This window comes from Syngnathus scovelli, chromosome 4 (assembly GCF_024217435.2).
Source record: "Syngnathus scovelli strain Florida chromosome 4, RoL_Ssco_1.2, whole genome shotgun sequence".
Lineage (NCBI taxonomy): Eukaryota > Metazoa > Chordata > Actinopteri > Syngnathiformes > Syngnathidae > Syngnathus > Syngnathus scovelli.
The window spans coordinates 10216960-10229753 of NC_090850.1; the positions used below are offsets into that span (position 1 = coordinate 10216960).

Sequence of the window (12794 nt, forward strand, 5' to 3'; positions counted from 1 at the left end):
CTGGAATGACACTACGGAATGGTTGTGGTTTATAGATTTTCGCGAGCTATGTGGATTACCGCTCCAGATCACTGAACTAAATGCAATCAGACTCCTTTTCTCGGGTGATGATGGAGGAAAATGGGTCATTAGAAGAGAGGAAAAGCAAATGTGTGCTGTTGAGTCAGTCTGGTGGCAAGTGAAGCGTAGACAGGAGAAGGGGAGGCTGTGGGGGTAGGGGGTCATAGCCATGGTATTTTGAGGCCCAGTACTGACACAAATCCCTTCAGCACAGAGGAGGCAGTGGCAGCTCCCAGGGTCATGTCAGCATAGCGATGGGCCAACCCCTCCCAGGCTTAGCATGCTGATACCTCCAAATGTCATCTCTAAAGTGCTGGAGAGGTTTATTGCTCTTGAAATACAGCCCAGAATGCACTGGCTCCTGCTCTCGGCTAGAAGGAACACAGAGGGGCCTCTTTGGCCAAATAGTCCTGCTCACTGCCAGTGCACCTCACCCCTTCCCCCGAAGCCCTAACACACACACACACACACACACACACACACACACACACGTATTTCACGGCAGGCGGTTACCAATGCAGGCCCCACAGATTCTTAAGATCCCTAATTGAAAAATAATACGGGCTGCTTGTGATCAGTGTTTGTCTCATGAATGTATTCATGTATTTATCCATTACATATTTGGAGCATGAGGAGCAGAACTTTGAGTATATGGGTCAAAATATATTTGGCATTTCAGGGAAAGAGAGCTCAGTGTGAAAGTTACCAAACTGTTTGAATTAGTTGCCTTTGTGTTACTTACCTGAATCATCTTAGGGTGTGAAAATTAGGGAGTCAAGTATGCTTCCACCAAGTAGTCTATGGTTCAATTCAGTACAGTGCATATTTATTGCATTTAAACTGTAGAGGAAATTTTCCCCATTCCCCCATGTTGTCTAAATATAGTAAAAGTCAGTCCCACTTTTCTGCACCCTAGTGTTTGGACACTAATAGCACCATATGATCCAACTTGAAAAAGGCAGTGGATTGGAAAAGAGAGACAATCAAAGCAGTTGGTTCCTTTGTTTACAGAATATGTCTGCACAAAAGTCTGCGCACAATGATGTTTCTCTTATTGAATTAATTGTTGGGGTATACACCACTGTGCCGCTGTGAATGTGTTGCATCATCTCGAATATACACCCTATGGTGGAAACACAACCCACATCAGGAATTGCTGCTCCAAGTGGCACAGTATCGACTATTAAACCAAAGCGAATCAAGTGGTCTACAAAATGTGGCTGACAGACACTTGCAGGCAATGATTTCATGTCGTTGCAAAGACCACCTGTTAGTAACCTCTGGTTCTGCTGTGTCAGCAGAACATGGTCTACACTTGAACAATTTTGTTAAATAAACTCGCTTTCAAATAGTGGGTTTTTGTTGCGTCGATTGAATAATTGATATGACAAACACGTGGCAATACTTGCCTCGAACCCCCCAATCAGTTTGTCTGGTTCCTGTTTTCTCAGCCAATAGTTTTTCTCATCATTCTGCAAAAGGTCCATGTCATCAATTTTCAGGGGAAATTCTAACACAAGTTTAAAATGTTTTGTAGATTACTCTGAAGGATATTTTGAGAAATCTGCAGTCTTGATTATACTTCAGTCATAAATTTAGTCTTTGGATTGTGTTACAAGAGTAAGGCCATGGAGAGTTACTTCTTACTCAAATTGGCCAGGAACTCTCTTTTTCCAAGCACGTAAATAACCTTGAAAACATCAATCTTACCCCTGAAGGAATTGTAGTCCTTCCCAGTGTTTGTCATAAGATATCATGTTTGCTATATACATGTCAACGCATGCTTGAGCAACGTGTCTTTGGCAGAACTGTCTCTTAATCTCAGCACCATCTCCTTAAAGGAAAACACCAGAGGGTTTGTTTAAACAAAATGGTTATAGACTTTCCCAGGTGACAAAAAACAAACAGACCAAAAACTACTCTCCATCTACAAATTCTTTTCAAGAATAACTGTGCGTGTGTTTATCACATTCCGATTTAGACAAAGGTCCTGGCATGTATGCTTGCTATTTTTAATGTAGCAACATGAAAAATAAGCATATTGTGATGGATTTTTCCATCCATCAGCAGCTGCATATGGCTGATAATGTTCCAGAAGTGCAAAGCATACTAATACTCCCTTCTTCCATCTCTCTTTGGTAAAATTGACCTTCTCACAAGCTGTCATTCCTGTCAGTGCGAGCAACTTCACATTTTACATCCTATGAGCCAGATTGTAGCCTGCAAACATTTCAGATGGGGCCCAGATGGAGTCCCTGTGAAAGATGTGGGCTTAAAAATAAAACCTTACTTGGTGTTTTGTGTCTGTTAGCCACATGTAATTGATTCCCGTATGACTGAGAACAATGTTTATGTCATTCCAGGTTTTGTTTTCTGTTTCAATACACGTGACATTCATCAAGTTAAACACTTCCAAATGCCTGATCTCTTGTATATATATTTTTTTCAAATTGAAAATCAGCTAATTGATTTATTAATCAATGTTGGGGGAGGACTCATACGCCTATAATGGCAATAAATGTCACATTTTGTTCAACACATGCGGCTCGGAGGAAGTTCATGTAAAAATCACTACAATTGTGATGTCGCTGGATGACGAATTGATCCTTTTAGCTAATACTTTCAGCTCGTCAGGTTGTTAACATTCAAATATTAGTTTCTTATTTGTCCTTGATTGCTTCTTCTTTTGCTTTGTGACATTTCTGGTCAGGATGATTGGGAAGTTGTGCTTTATTTTATACAGAGGGGGGAAAATATGTTTTAAAATGAAAACGTAATACTTTTGTAATACTAGTATCTCAAATGCTTTATTTATCAGTGTTATCATGGCAGCACACCAGCTGTGTTTACATTTTCTGCTCTATACAATGATTCCCGGGACTCGTCCTCTTGTTTGCACTTAATATTCTATGTTTGGAAATTATAAATACTTACATGTGGTCCTCAGTCTGCACATAAACAAACCTTCAATTCAAACACAATTTCCTCCAGTTTAGAGAGGTATTAAATCAGATTGCAATGTTCTGATATTAAATCAAATCTTGAACAAGGGCACTCATTAATCCTAGTGAATCCCCCACTATGGGTGTGTGCAAAGAAAAGGTCAGCCAGTGAACTTGCACCCCCTTAAAAACTTGAAAAGCAGAGGACCTTTTAGTTGTCCTCTGCAACCTTAGGGAAAGTGTTTAAACGGACAAGAGGTTATGACGGGAATGGCCATTCACCCATGCAGGTGCCCAAAATACTCTTGACTTAAAATTTCCTCTCCCATTACCCTCTTTTTCACGTAATCCTATACAAGTACGCAATAGACTCTGGGGCCTCACAGAGGCTGCCATGTGTTGCTCAACAGCACAGAATGGAAATGATTGGTGAAATTACAGGCCAATTTCTCTCATTAATGCAGACTTCACTGAGCTGTCCTGGGTGACCCTAATGAGGGTGTCATTAAGTGGGCCAGTGTGCAGGGGATCAGGTTTTTTTTTTTTTGCTCTAAATCTTTCCAATCCTTTTCTTCACCTCAAAGCATAGAGGAAAAAAAATAGTCATAAGTGCATCGAGTAATTAAAATGTCTGCAATAAACCTCTGTATGAATTGTTTCTTGTCAGTTTTGCTTTTGGGTGATTGATTCATGTTTTGACAGATTATACAATGCCCTAAATCCTGACACTATTAAAATTGTAATAGCAAATTAAGATGACATTTTGGTTTGATACGTTCTGGCACTGACCTAATATGTATCCAGTTGTGTGCCTTTGTGAATACATGTATGGATATGATTTTTTGAAAAAAGATTGAAACCGCTCAGTCAAAACAACGTGATTAATTTCCTTTCAAAATAAATGACACTTGCACATGAACAATTGACGCTACCATAAAACATTGTGTGTGACTTAAAGCTCACTTCCCTACAATGTAATTAACATTTTAATGGTAGTAGTGTCTACACATGTAAATAAGTGAATACATACATTTTTGGGTCCCCTCAGACAATAAAAACAACTCTGCTGTTTATTGAAGCAGTATAATAAATCACAAGCTACATCATTAGTATTGTATATTTCCTGAAAACAGCGTATTTTAATGACGTGAAAGAGATTTATGTATGTCACTGTATGTGAAAACACAAGTCGCGTCTCACAAAAGCATGTGTTGAGCCGAGTGTGGATGGATGGATAGATGGATGAACGGACTGACTGATGGATGGATGGTGATGCTTTTATGAAATCATCACGTTTGTTTGAACTTGAGAGGTTTGCCTGTAATGCAAATGCTTGGAATTTAAAATATTTTCCAGAATCAGTATAAAAAAGGAAAAGACAAACAACATATGGCTCACCCGCTGTCACCACCCAGCAAGATTACACATTTCTAAACACAAACATTTGTTGAGACAGTGTACAGTAGATGTAATTCTATGCAGGTTCCCTTCACGGGAAATGTCTGATGCAAAGAAACAAAAGAAAGAAAGCGCCTACATTTTGACTATAATTAATCTTACAATTTGGATACCTGTATTTATCACACAGTATAGATCCTGGAAAGTCCTCAGATCAAAATTGAGTATCAATAACTGGGTCTGACAGTACAAACAATTTACAAATGATGTTTTGTAGCAATAGTTTTACTACCAAAAGTCCCTTGACATCATTCCAATCTTGTATTATTTTAATATGTAGGCAGCAATAGCTGTATTATTGTACCACAGTACTCCCACTTTACCCCAGTGACTGGATCTTGTGAAGTGGGATGTAGCAACTTCATATTTTGCAGGCCCTTAACAACATAAATGGAAAAAAAAGATCATAACTGTACTGTTTGGTGCAAATGTGGTGCACGCTTGCTATCCACATTTTTCCTACACCACGAGTGTTTGCGTGAATTAGGCGAGCGACTTCCGGTTTGAACCGGAACCAGCATTCTGTTTACATGGCTGCTGGTTGTGCAGGTTGACTTTCTATGACAGTTAGAGACTTAATAATGTGGGAATGCTAATTATCACACTTGAAAAAAGGAAAAACCTTTCAACTCTGCTTCTTACTAATGTAGCAGAGGAGGAGAATGGAGGAGGATGATATCAAAGCATGGATAATTTTGACGGTGAGGCAATCTTAAAAGCTCCGAGGTATCAGTGGTAAAGTTGGTCACATTTTGTTGAGATGTGAGACTCTTATTACCTTAAAACAGATGTAAGACCCAGCCAAAACTACTTCCCATTGCACGGAGACCTCATCACATACTATCTGTGCTCCAAAAAACTAAGGAAAATCAGGAACGTATTAGCAGAAATATTAGTGCAGATTAAGATGAAAATATTGACTTGTTTAGCAATTTGTGCCAAAATTATTATTACTGACAGAAGTCCAAATGCACGTCACAACATGGGGAGTCATCAGTATGACCCATGTGTTGGAGAGGAAAATATTGTGAGTGGAGAATGGTTAGAAGTTTGAAAAAAAGTGATTATGAAAGAGAGAGGAAAATGAGGTGAGCATGAGAGGTTTCCTCAGTGAATAAAATGCTCTGAGGGATGGAAGCTGCCAGCCAGCATTCCTGTGCCATTAGATAAGTTAGCTCACTGCAGCCCTTAGTTTCTCCGCAGTGCTGAAGTGGCAAACTGAGGTCACCATCACAGCAAAGTCAAGGGGGGATGGTGATGAGAGTGATGTTAGAATGTTATTTAGCAACATGGTTGCACTGCTTGTCGGATGACGTACAATCCAAGCAAGCCCCCAATTAAGTGTGATTTTAAGTATTACATGATATAAATGTAATATCTCATAGACTTGAAAAGGGGGGGGGGGATAGCATGTAGAAGTGAATCTCGCTGAACTAAGTTTAGATTTGAAATGCAGGGTCAGATATCCAACTCAGAATAGGTGAGATTGTGTCACTCAAGCTGAGTGATACCAAAATCACACATGTCAAATAGCGGCACAGAAGTGACAGAATGTGCTGCAATACCAATGAAGTCACATTGCTTTTCTTGCACACTTAGGCACCTCCAGTTAAATTAAACTGTTCACACCACATTTATCAAACCCAAGAGCTTATCTAACTTCATGGAGAAAGAAAGTCATATTCTTTCCAATAAGGTAGGATAGAGGAATGTCAAAAATTATAAATAATGACTCTGCAGGGAAATGTCCTGGACTGCAAGATAGTTTATTTGAATGGGAAATGTGCTGAGTGCATTTTCCCTGGTAACCCGAGTCTGATCATTCCCAGAGGGACCTCCTTTCAAGTAATATAGAAGATTTAGCCATAAATCACTCCCCAAACTATTACAGTATTAGGAAAGGGCTCTGGCTCATGTGACTTTCTTGAAAACCTCTTTTAAACCCCCTCTGCTAACAGATCCATACATTGATTTAAGAGCATTTTCCTACGTGCACAAATTGTCATTTGCGGCTGTGATATTCATTATTGAAATATTTATTTTTTTCTTACAGGGATGTTGGTGGTAAATGTTACTTGGAGAAACAAGACGTATGTGGGTACACTTTTGGACTGTACACGGCATGACTGGGCTCCACCTCGGTAAGAAATATTTGACTGTTTAATGTGCCTTTATATCTGCATTTTTATTTTAATGACCTTCGACTGGTGTACGCAATTTTTTCTCATGCAGTCTGTTATATGTCGAGGGATCTAAGTATTTGCCTTTGTATGTGGATGAGTCAGTGCATCTTTTCTATTTTACACACACTCAGGCTTGTGCTACTGAAGTCTGAAATCTCTGTTAGATCAAAGTCCCGATGTTGTCATGTTGAACATCTGTATTTGTAATATAAATGTTTGCATTTTGCTACAAGGGAAGGCTTTATCATACTGTAAATGCTTTTGTTTCACATCCTTTGCTTCCAAAGGCTATGACAAAGAAGTTATTTGTAAATGAATATTGCTGTGATTAACAAGATAGCCAATTTCTTCAGTTTGCAAGATGTAAACATTTCATCAAGAATTGTCTGTCTTCCCATTTATAACTGCTTTCTGTGGCAAAAGAGAAAATATTTGTTGCTGAGACCGTAGAGTATTCTCCATGACCCAAGTAGGATGCTCTGCTTTTTATAGATTATTGTTCTGGAATGCATACATTTATTCAAATGACCTGAATTAATTGGATTTTTAATAATTAATAATATTTATGAATGTGAAGACACTGATGTGAATGATTTCTCACAAATATTAACAATGAGATAGCAAAGTAGGAAGCAGATAAAGAATTAATATGCAACAGTTTATGATGATGAATCGTTATAACATAATACATTCGCCTGGTTTCAGATTTTGTGAATCCCCTACAAGTGACCTGGAAATGAGGAATGGCCGTGGCCGAGGTAAACGGATGAGACCAAACAGCAACACTCCGATCAACGAGAACAGTAACTCATCAGATAACAAAGGCGCCACCAACAACAAAACACGCGGCGCTTCTAACAGTAAGGGCCGAAGGGGCAGTCAGACACCGTCGGAGCGGCGCACTCCACCCAATAGCAACACAGAGGATATTAAGGCCAGCCCTTCGTCGGCTGGAAAACGGAAGGCCAAGCCTGCATCAGACATGGAGCCTAATTCCAGCTCAGAGGACACCAAAGGCAACAAACGTATGCGGACAAACTCTAACAGCGGAGGGGCGGGTCTATCGGGTCTTCTCATTCCTTCTATCAAGACCGAGCCACTTGCACCCCCCCTTGATCGGAGCTGTCCTTCACCTGTTCTCATCAATTGCCCTCATCCCAACTGCAACAAGAGGTATAAGCACATTAATGGTCTCAAGTACCACCAAGCCCGTGCCCACACGTATGATGACGTGAAGCTGGAATTGGATGTGGACAGTGAATATGGAGAAGATTCGACACTTCACCCCGAACCTGAGAATTGTAATGGTGCATCCATCTCACACAAGGGATCATTTTCTCCAGCACGCTCAGTCACGCCAAAAGGAAGGAACTTTGATGTTCAAAGTACTTCCCCATCACCTGGCAAGTTTTGCTCAAAGCAAAGCAAAAAGAAAATTGCCGAAACAGAACCGGAAATAAGTACACCAATGGAAGGCTGTGACGATGGGGCATGTCTTTCGGACGAGGCCAGTAATGATGGCATTGATGAAAAAAGAGGTGCGGACAAGTCCAAAAAAGCTAACTCAAAGGCCGATAAAATGGGCCCAAGAAATGTGAAGTCACCACGAACTGTTGCCACCGGTCCTTCGGCTACACAGCAAATGTACTCTTTCCCTGCAGGAAACCCGAATTCTTCCCCAGGGCTTACCCCCATTTTGCAAGGAATCCCCAAGAGTCCCCAAATGAAAGGCGCGCAGTCAAAAACCCCTGCCGTAGGAGATGCTCCCTCAAGTAGCACCAAAGACAAGAAGAAGAAAGACAAGAAGAAAAAGGATGGCGGCAAGGAAGCTGACAGCCCCAAGTCAATGGGAAAGGGGGGGAAGCTGGAGGAGGGCAAAGCATCGTACACAGAAGTAACTGAACAAGGAAACAAGGCTGATGGGCTTCTCAATGGGTCCTCAGACCCTCATCAGAGTCGACTGGCAAGCATCAAGGCTGAGGCTGACAAGATATACAGTTTTACAGATAACGCTCCAAGCCCATCCATAGGAGTAGCCAGTCGCATAGATGGCAGTGGAATGCCACAGCCACTTACGCCTCTTCACATGAACCAGAACGGTGCTGACAACTCATCAGTGAAAACTCACAGCCCAGCATACTCGGATATCTCCGATGCTGGTGAGGATGGTGAAGGCAAACTAGAGAATGTCAAAAATAGGACAGAAGACCAGGCACTCAGAGAAAGTGTCAAAAAAGCTCTTTTTCCAAATCCGCCACCCAACAAAGATTCCCCATACTATGCTGGCTACGAGACGTATTACTCACCCAATTACGTCAACCCCAGTCCCGGCGGACCAAATCCAGGCACGCCGGGGACCGACGGTCAGGTGAAGATCAAAAGGGAGGATGACCAGGATCAGGGTGAGGAAAAAGCCAAGGTTGAGGTTCATGAGGATCGCAAACCTGACATTGCTCCTGGCCAGCAGCAACAACAACAGCAACCCTCCGTCATTCAACAACGATCCAATGTGTATATGCAACCACTTTACTACAATCAGTATGCCTACGTACCCCCATATGCATATCATTCCGATCAGGCATACCACAACCATTTAATGAATACCAATCCAGCCTATAGACAGCAATTTGAGGAGCGTCAGCGACAAATGGCAGAGCAGCATCGTGCCGCTGAGAAAAAGTCCGACATGGCCATGAAAGAAAGAGAAGCTTCCATCAAGGAAGATTGGAAACAAAAGAACCCAATGCAGCCAAACCTCTCCAAAACGAGTCAGTCAGAGATTGGAAAGACGACGCAGCCCACCAGCAAATCCAGGGACTCGCCCTCTGAGGTCTCTTCCAAATCCATGGGAAGCATCAAGGCGGAGGACATAAAGTCCCAGCAAGTTGAAGGTCTCAAAATGAAGCTGACAGAAGGGGGGCACCATGGGAAGGAGGACTCAAAGCAAGGGCTGGATTCAAGAGCTCAGGCTGGTACGGAGCAGGCTGTGTGGTACAGACAGGTAACTACAATTTAAGACGATCATAAGTAGAGAAAGGTCCTCACTTGGTTTTGAGTCCTAAGCACAAAACAAGAGCCTGAAAGTTGCAAAGACATACGTATATCAAACAAACTCATTGATAAGCATTTTCTGTGGTGGTTTGCTATTGACCTTTAACGGTTGATTATGAGTGCATAGAGGGCAGAGATATGACATGCAATATTTCCACGCGGGAGAGGTTGTCTTTTGTTTTCAGTTTTTCTGTTCAGCTTAGATGTGCACACACACTTGTCGTTGGAAACCTGCAAAACGTATATAGAGACCTTAGTTGTGTAGGAGTCTGTTTGGCTTTTGACATTTGAGGTATTTTTTACTATTGTTGTCATTTTGTTGTGCTTTTCTGACCACCAGCAATACCCTGAGAGTCAGAAGGCTCAAGCGGAAGTTGAACACCAGCAACAACAATCTCGATGGAAAGATGAACGGGACAGAGAACGGGAGCGTGATCGCAAATCAAAGGAAGAAAGGTGCAGGCCTAAGGACTGTCAAAGCGGGCCGAAGGAGGACGGCAAAGAAATGACTGACCCTCGAATTAATTCTGAGGAACATCGGACCTTGAGCAAAGACGCTCGTACTAATGCCCACTTGCAGTTCTCATCACCACTAGCACAGCACCAAGGATACATGCCGTATATGCATGGTTACCCCTATGGACAAGGTTATGACCCCAACCACCCTGGTTACAGGGGCATGCCTTCGGTCATGATGCAGAACTACCCAGGTATGACAATTACATTCATGAGAAAATTAACACTACCTGACAAGTTGTGAGCTGGGTTACAGCTTACAGAACACTGTATTGAATATATGTGACAAAAACTGTTCAGATTTTGTAAATCCGTCTATTGTAATGTAATTTGGAGAATATTTACTAAGCCGTCAAAATCAAAACTTGTTAAAATAAATATTACTGATATTATAAATCTTAAAGGCCACTACTGGCTAAAAAAGGGCGTAGCGTACAGTTAATCATTTGCAGTTTCTGGTTCCTTCCACAGTCCAGACATTGAATAATTTGTCCGTTACTTTGCTGTGCAAAGTTGGATACGCTTTCGCTTTAACGCGGTACAGGCTCAATCACTAATCACCAAGCACTTCATTAAGATGCTAAAACCACTAGCTGTGTCAATCTTAGGTCATTTAGCATGGCATGTAGCTTATTCACTGGCACGTAGGCAACATTTCTTGTCAGGTTCAGACCCGACCGTCTTTGAGTGTAGTAGAGGTCACTCTTTCAACAAAACATGTTGCTAGCTAACTGACGCGGTTGAATTAGCCTTGGCGTCCGACTACCCTTAGTAGGTGTCCTGAGAGGTGTACATATGTCCGGCTAAGCGAGTATTTTTGAGCCAGTGGTTGAGTCTCTGTAATGCTATTCAGTATGTTTTGATGAGGTGCAGAATACAAATCCGAAATGAACCTGTCCATCTTCCTATTCATCTAGGTTCTTACCTTCCTGGAGGTTATCCTTTCTCTCCATACGGCACTAAAATAGCCGGAGGTGAAGAGGCTAACGACAAATCCCGCACGAGCCCTACTGTCAACAAAATGGCTACAGACTCCAAAGCTCTAGATATCCTACATCAACACGCCAGCCAATACAAAAGCAAATCTCCGACAGTAGGGGACAAACCTTCTCTCGATAGAGAGCGGGAGCAGGACAGAGGAGCCGGCGGAGAAAGGGATCGCGAAAGAGATGTAGATCGGCCGCGCTCCTCGCCTTCTCAGCGGATCATGCCCTCTCACCACCACCTGGGATACCCCCTGCTCTCAGGGCAGTATGATCTTTCCTACGCCACAGGTTAGTCAGTCCTCACTTGCACTTTCTTCTTCCTTTGACGATTATTTACATGACAAGGCCTTTCAGTGGATAATTAGTATATAAACTTAGCGCTCAATGAACAAAAATAGACACAATTTTTTTTTTTCCAGATTTACATGCATGTTTACTTACATACGTCATCAACATTCGTTCCCTCTTTTGTAAGTCACCTTGATTGCTGCCGTGTGCGAGTTGGTACTCAGATCTACTTTTATGCCTGAGGAGTGGAACGGCTTTTGAAAACCGTTAAGAGATCTATCATGCTATCTGAAGCTTTCCTCAATTATAGGCATGCATATAATTAATTATATACACACATATATAAAATTATTATATATATTACATGTGCACACACACGCACAAATTATATATATATATATATATATATATATATATATATATATATATATAAAATATATATATATATGTGCATAATTATATATATATATATATATGTGCATAATTATATATATATATGCTGGACTCACATATAAGATGTGTTCAATGTCACAAAAGTCCCATCTATGAACTTAGTAAGGATAAGGAAAAATGCGTCCTTTGGAAAAACAAAATGTCTACACTATGTACAAAATACATGTATGTCAGAACGCCTTTAAAAAAACGTAAATGAAACTACCTGCATGTATTAAAAGTAATACATTTAATTTTGTTATTGATTTGGGTCCATCTAAGGAGCCTGCGAGAAGCTGTTCAAATGGCATTCAGAGCTGTGTTTGGTTTAATGCTGCAGCCATATTCATGTTCATGTGTTGCTTCTCAAATGGTTTTGATGTCTTGCTAATAGTATTTTGCAAGCCAGGACTTCTACGAGCTTCACTGTGTGATGCATGTTAAATGTTTCGATGTACAGGTGGTGCTCATTTTACGCCAGAGTCCGCCTTCCATAGTGGGGAAGTGCTAACCTTCTCTCACGCACTTATGGTCATAATTACAGTAAATACAAGAATGTAAAATGCACATCAATGAAAATACGAATTATGGTGCTAACGGAGCATTCATTATTGTGCTTCGTAGCCTCTTTGGTTACCTTGAAATGCAATGCAGTGGCCGGATCATTGTAAACTGAGAAACCCCCCCCCCCCCCTTTAATTTTTTACTAGCTGTTCGCGACCCACTTTTGGGGCCCAACCCACCAGTTAAGTCACCGCTTTGGACTGTTAAATTAGACCAGACAGCCAACTTGGTTTCAAAGGGCAAACCTGAATTGACGAAATGGCAACATTCACTTCAATCACTGCAAGTTGGTCCTTATCAACTAACCTTATCAA

General features: G+C 41.3%; 1 protein-coding gene across 3 annotated transcripts in view; it reads left to right on the forward strand.

Annotated features, from left to right (window-relative positions):
* The window catches only part of znf609b (zinc finger protein 609b), a 62619-nt gene that overhangs the window by 47102 nt on the left and 2723 nt on the right, over positions 1–12794 (forward strand). For all 3 annotated transcript variants that reach the window (XM_049718176.2, XM_049718177.2, XM_049718178.2), the window contains exons 4-7: positions 6514–6601; positions 7349–9644; positions 10035–10404; positions 11128–11484. In XM_049718176.2, the coding sequence (XP_049574133.1) occupies positions 6514–6601; positions 7349–9644; positions 10035–10404; positions 11128–11484 (3111 nt within the window). The remainder of the gene's footprint in view (positions 1–6513; positions 6602–7348; positions 9645–10034; positions 10405–11127; positions 11485–12794) is intronic.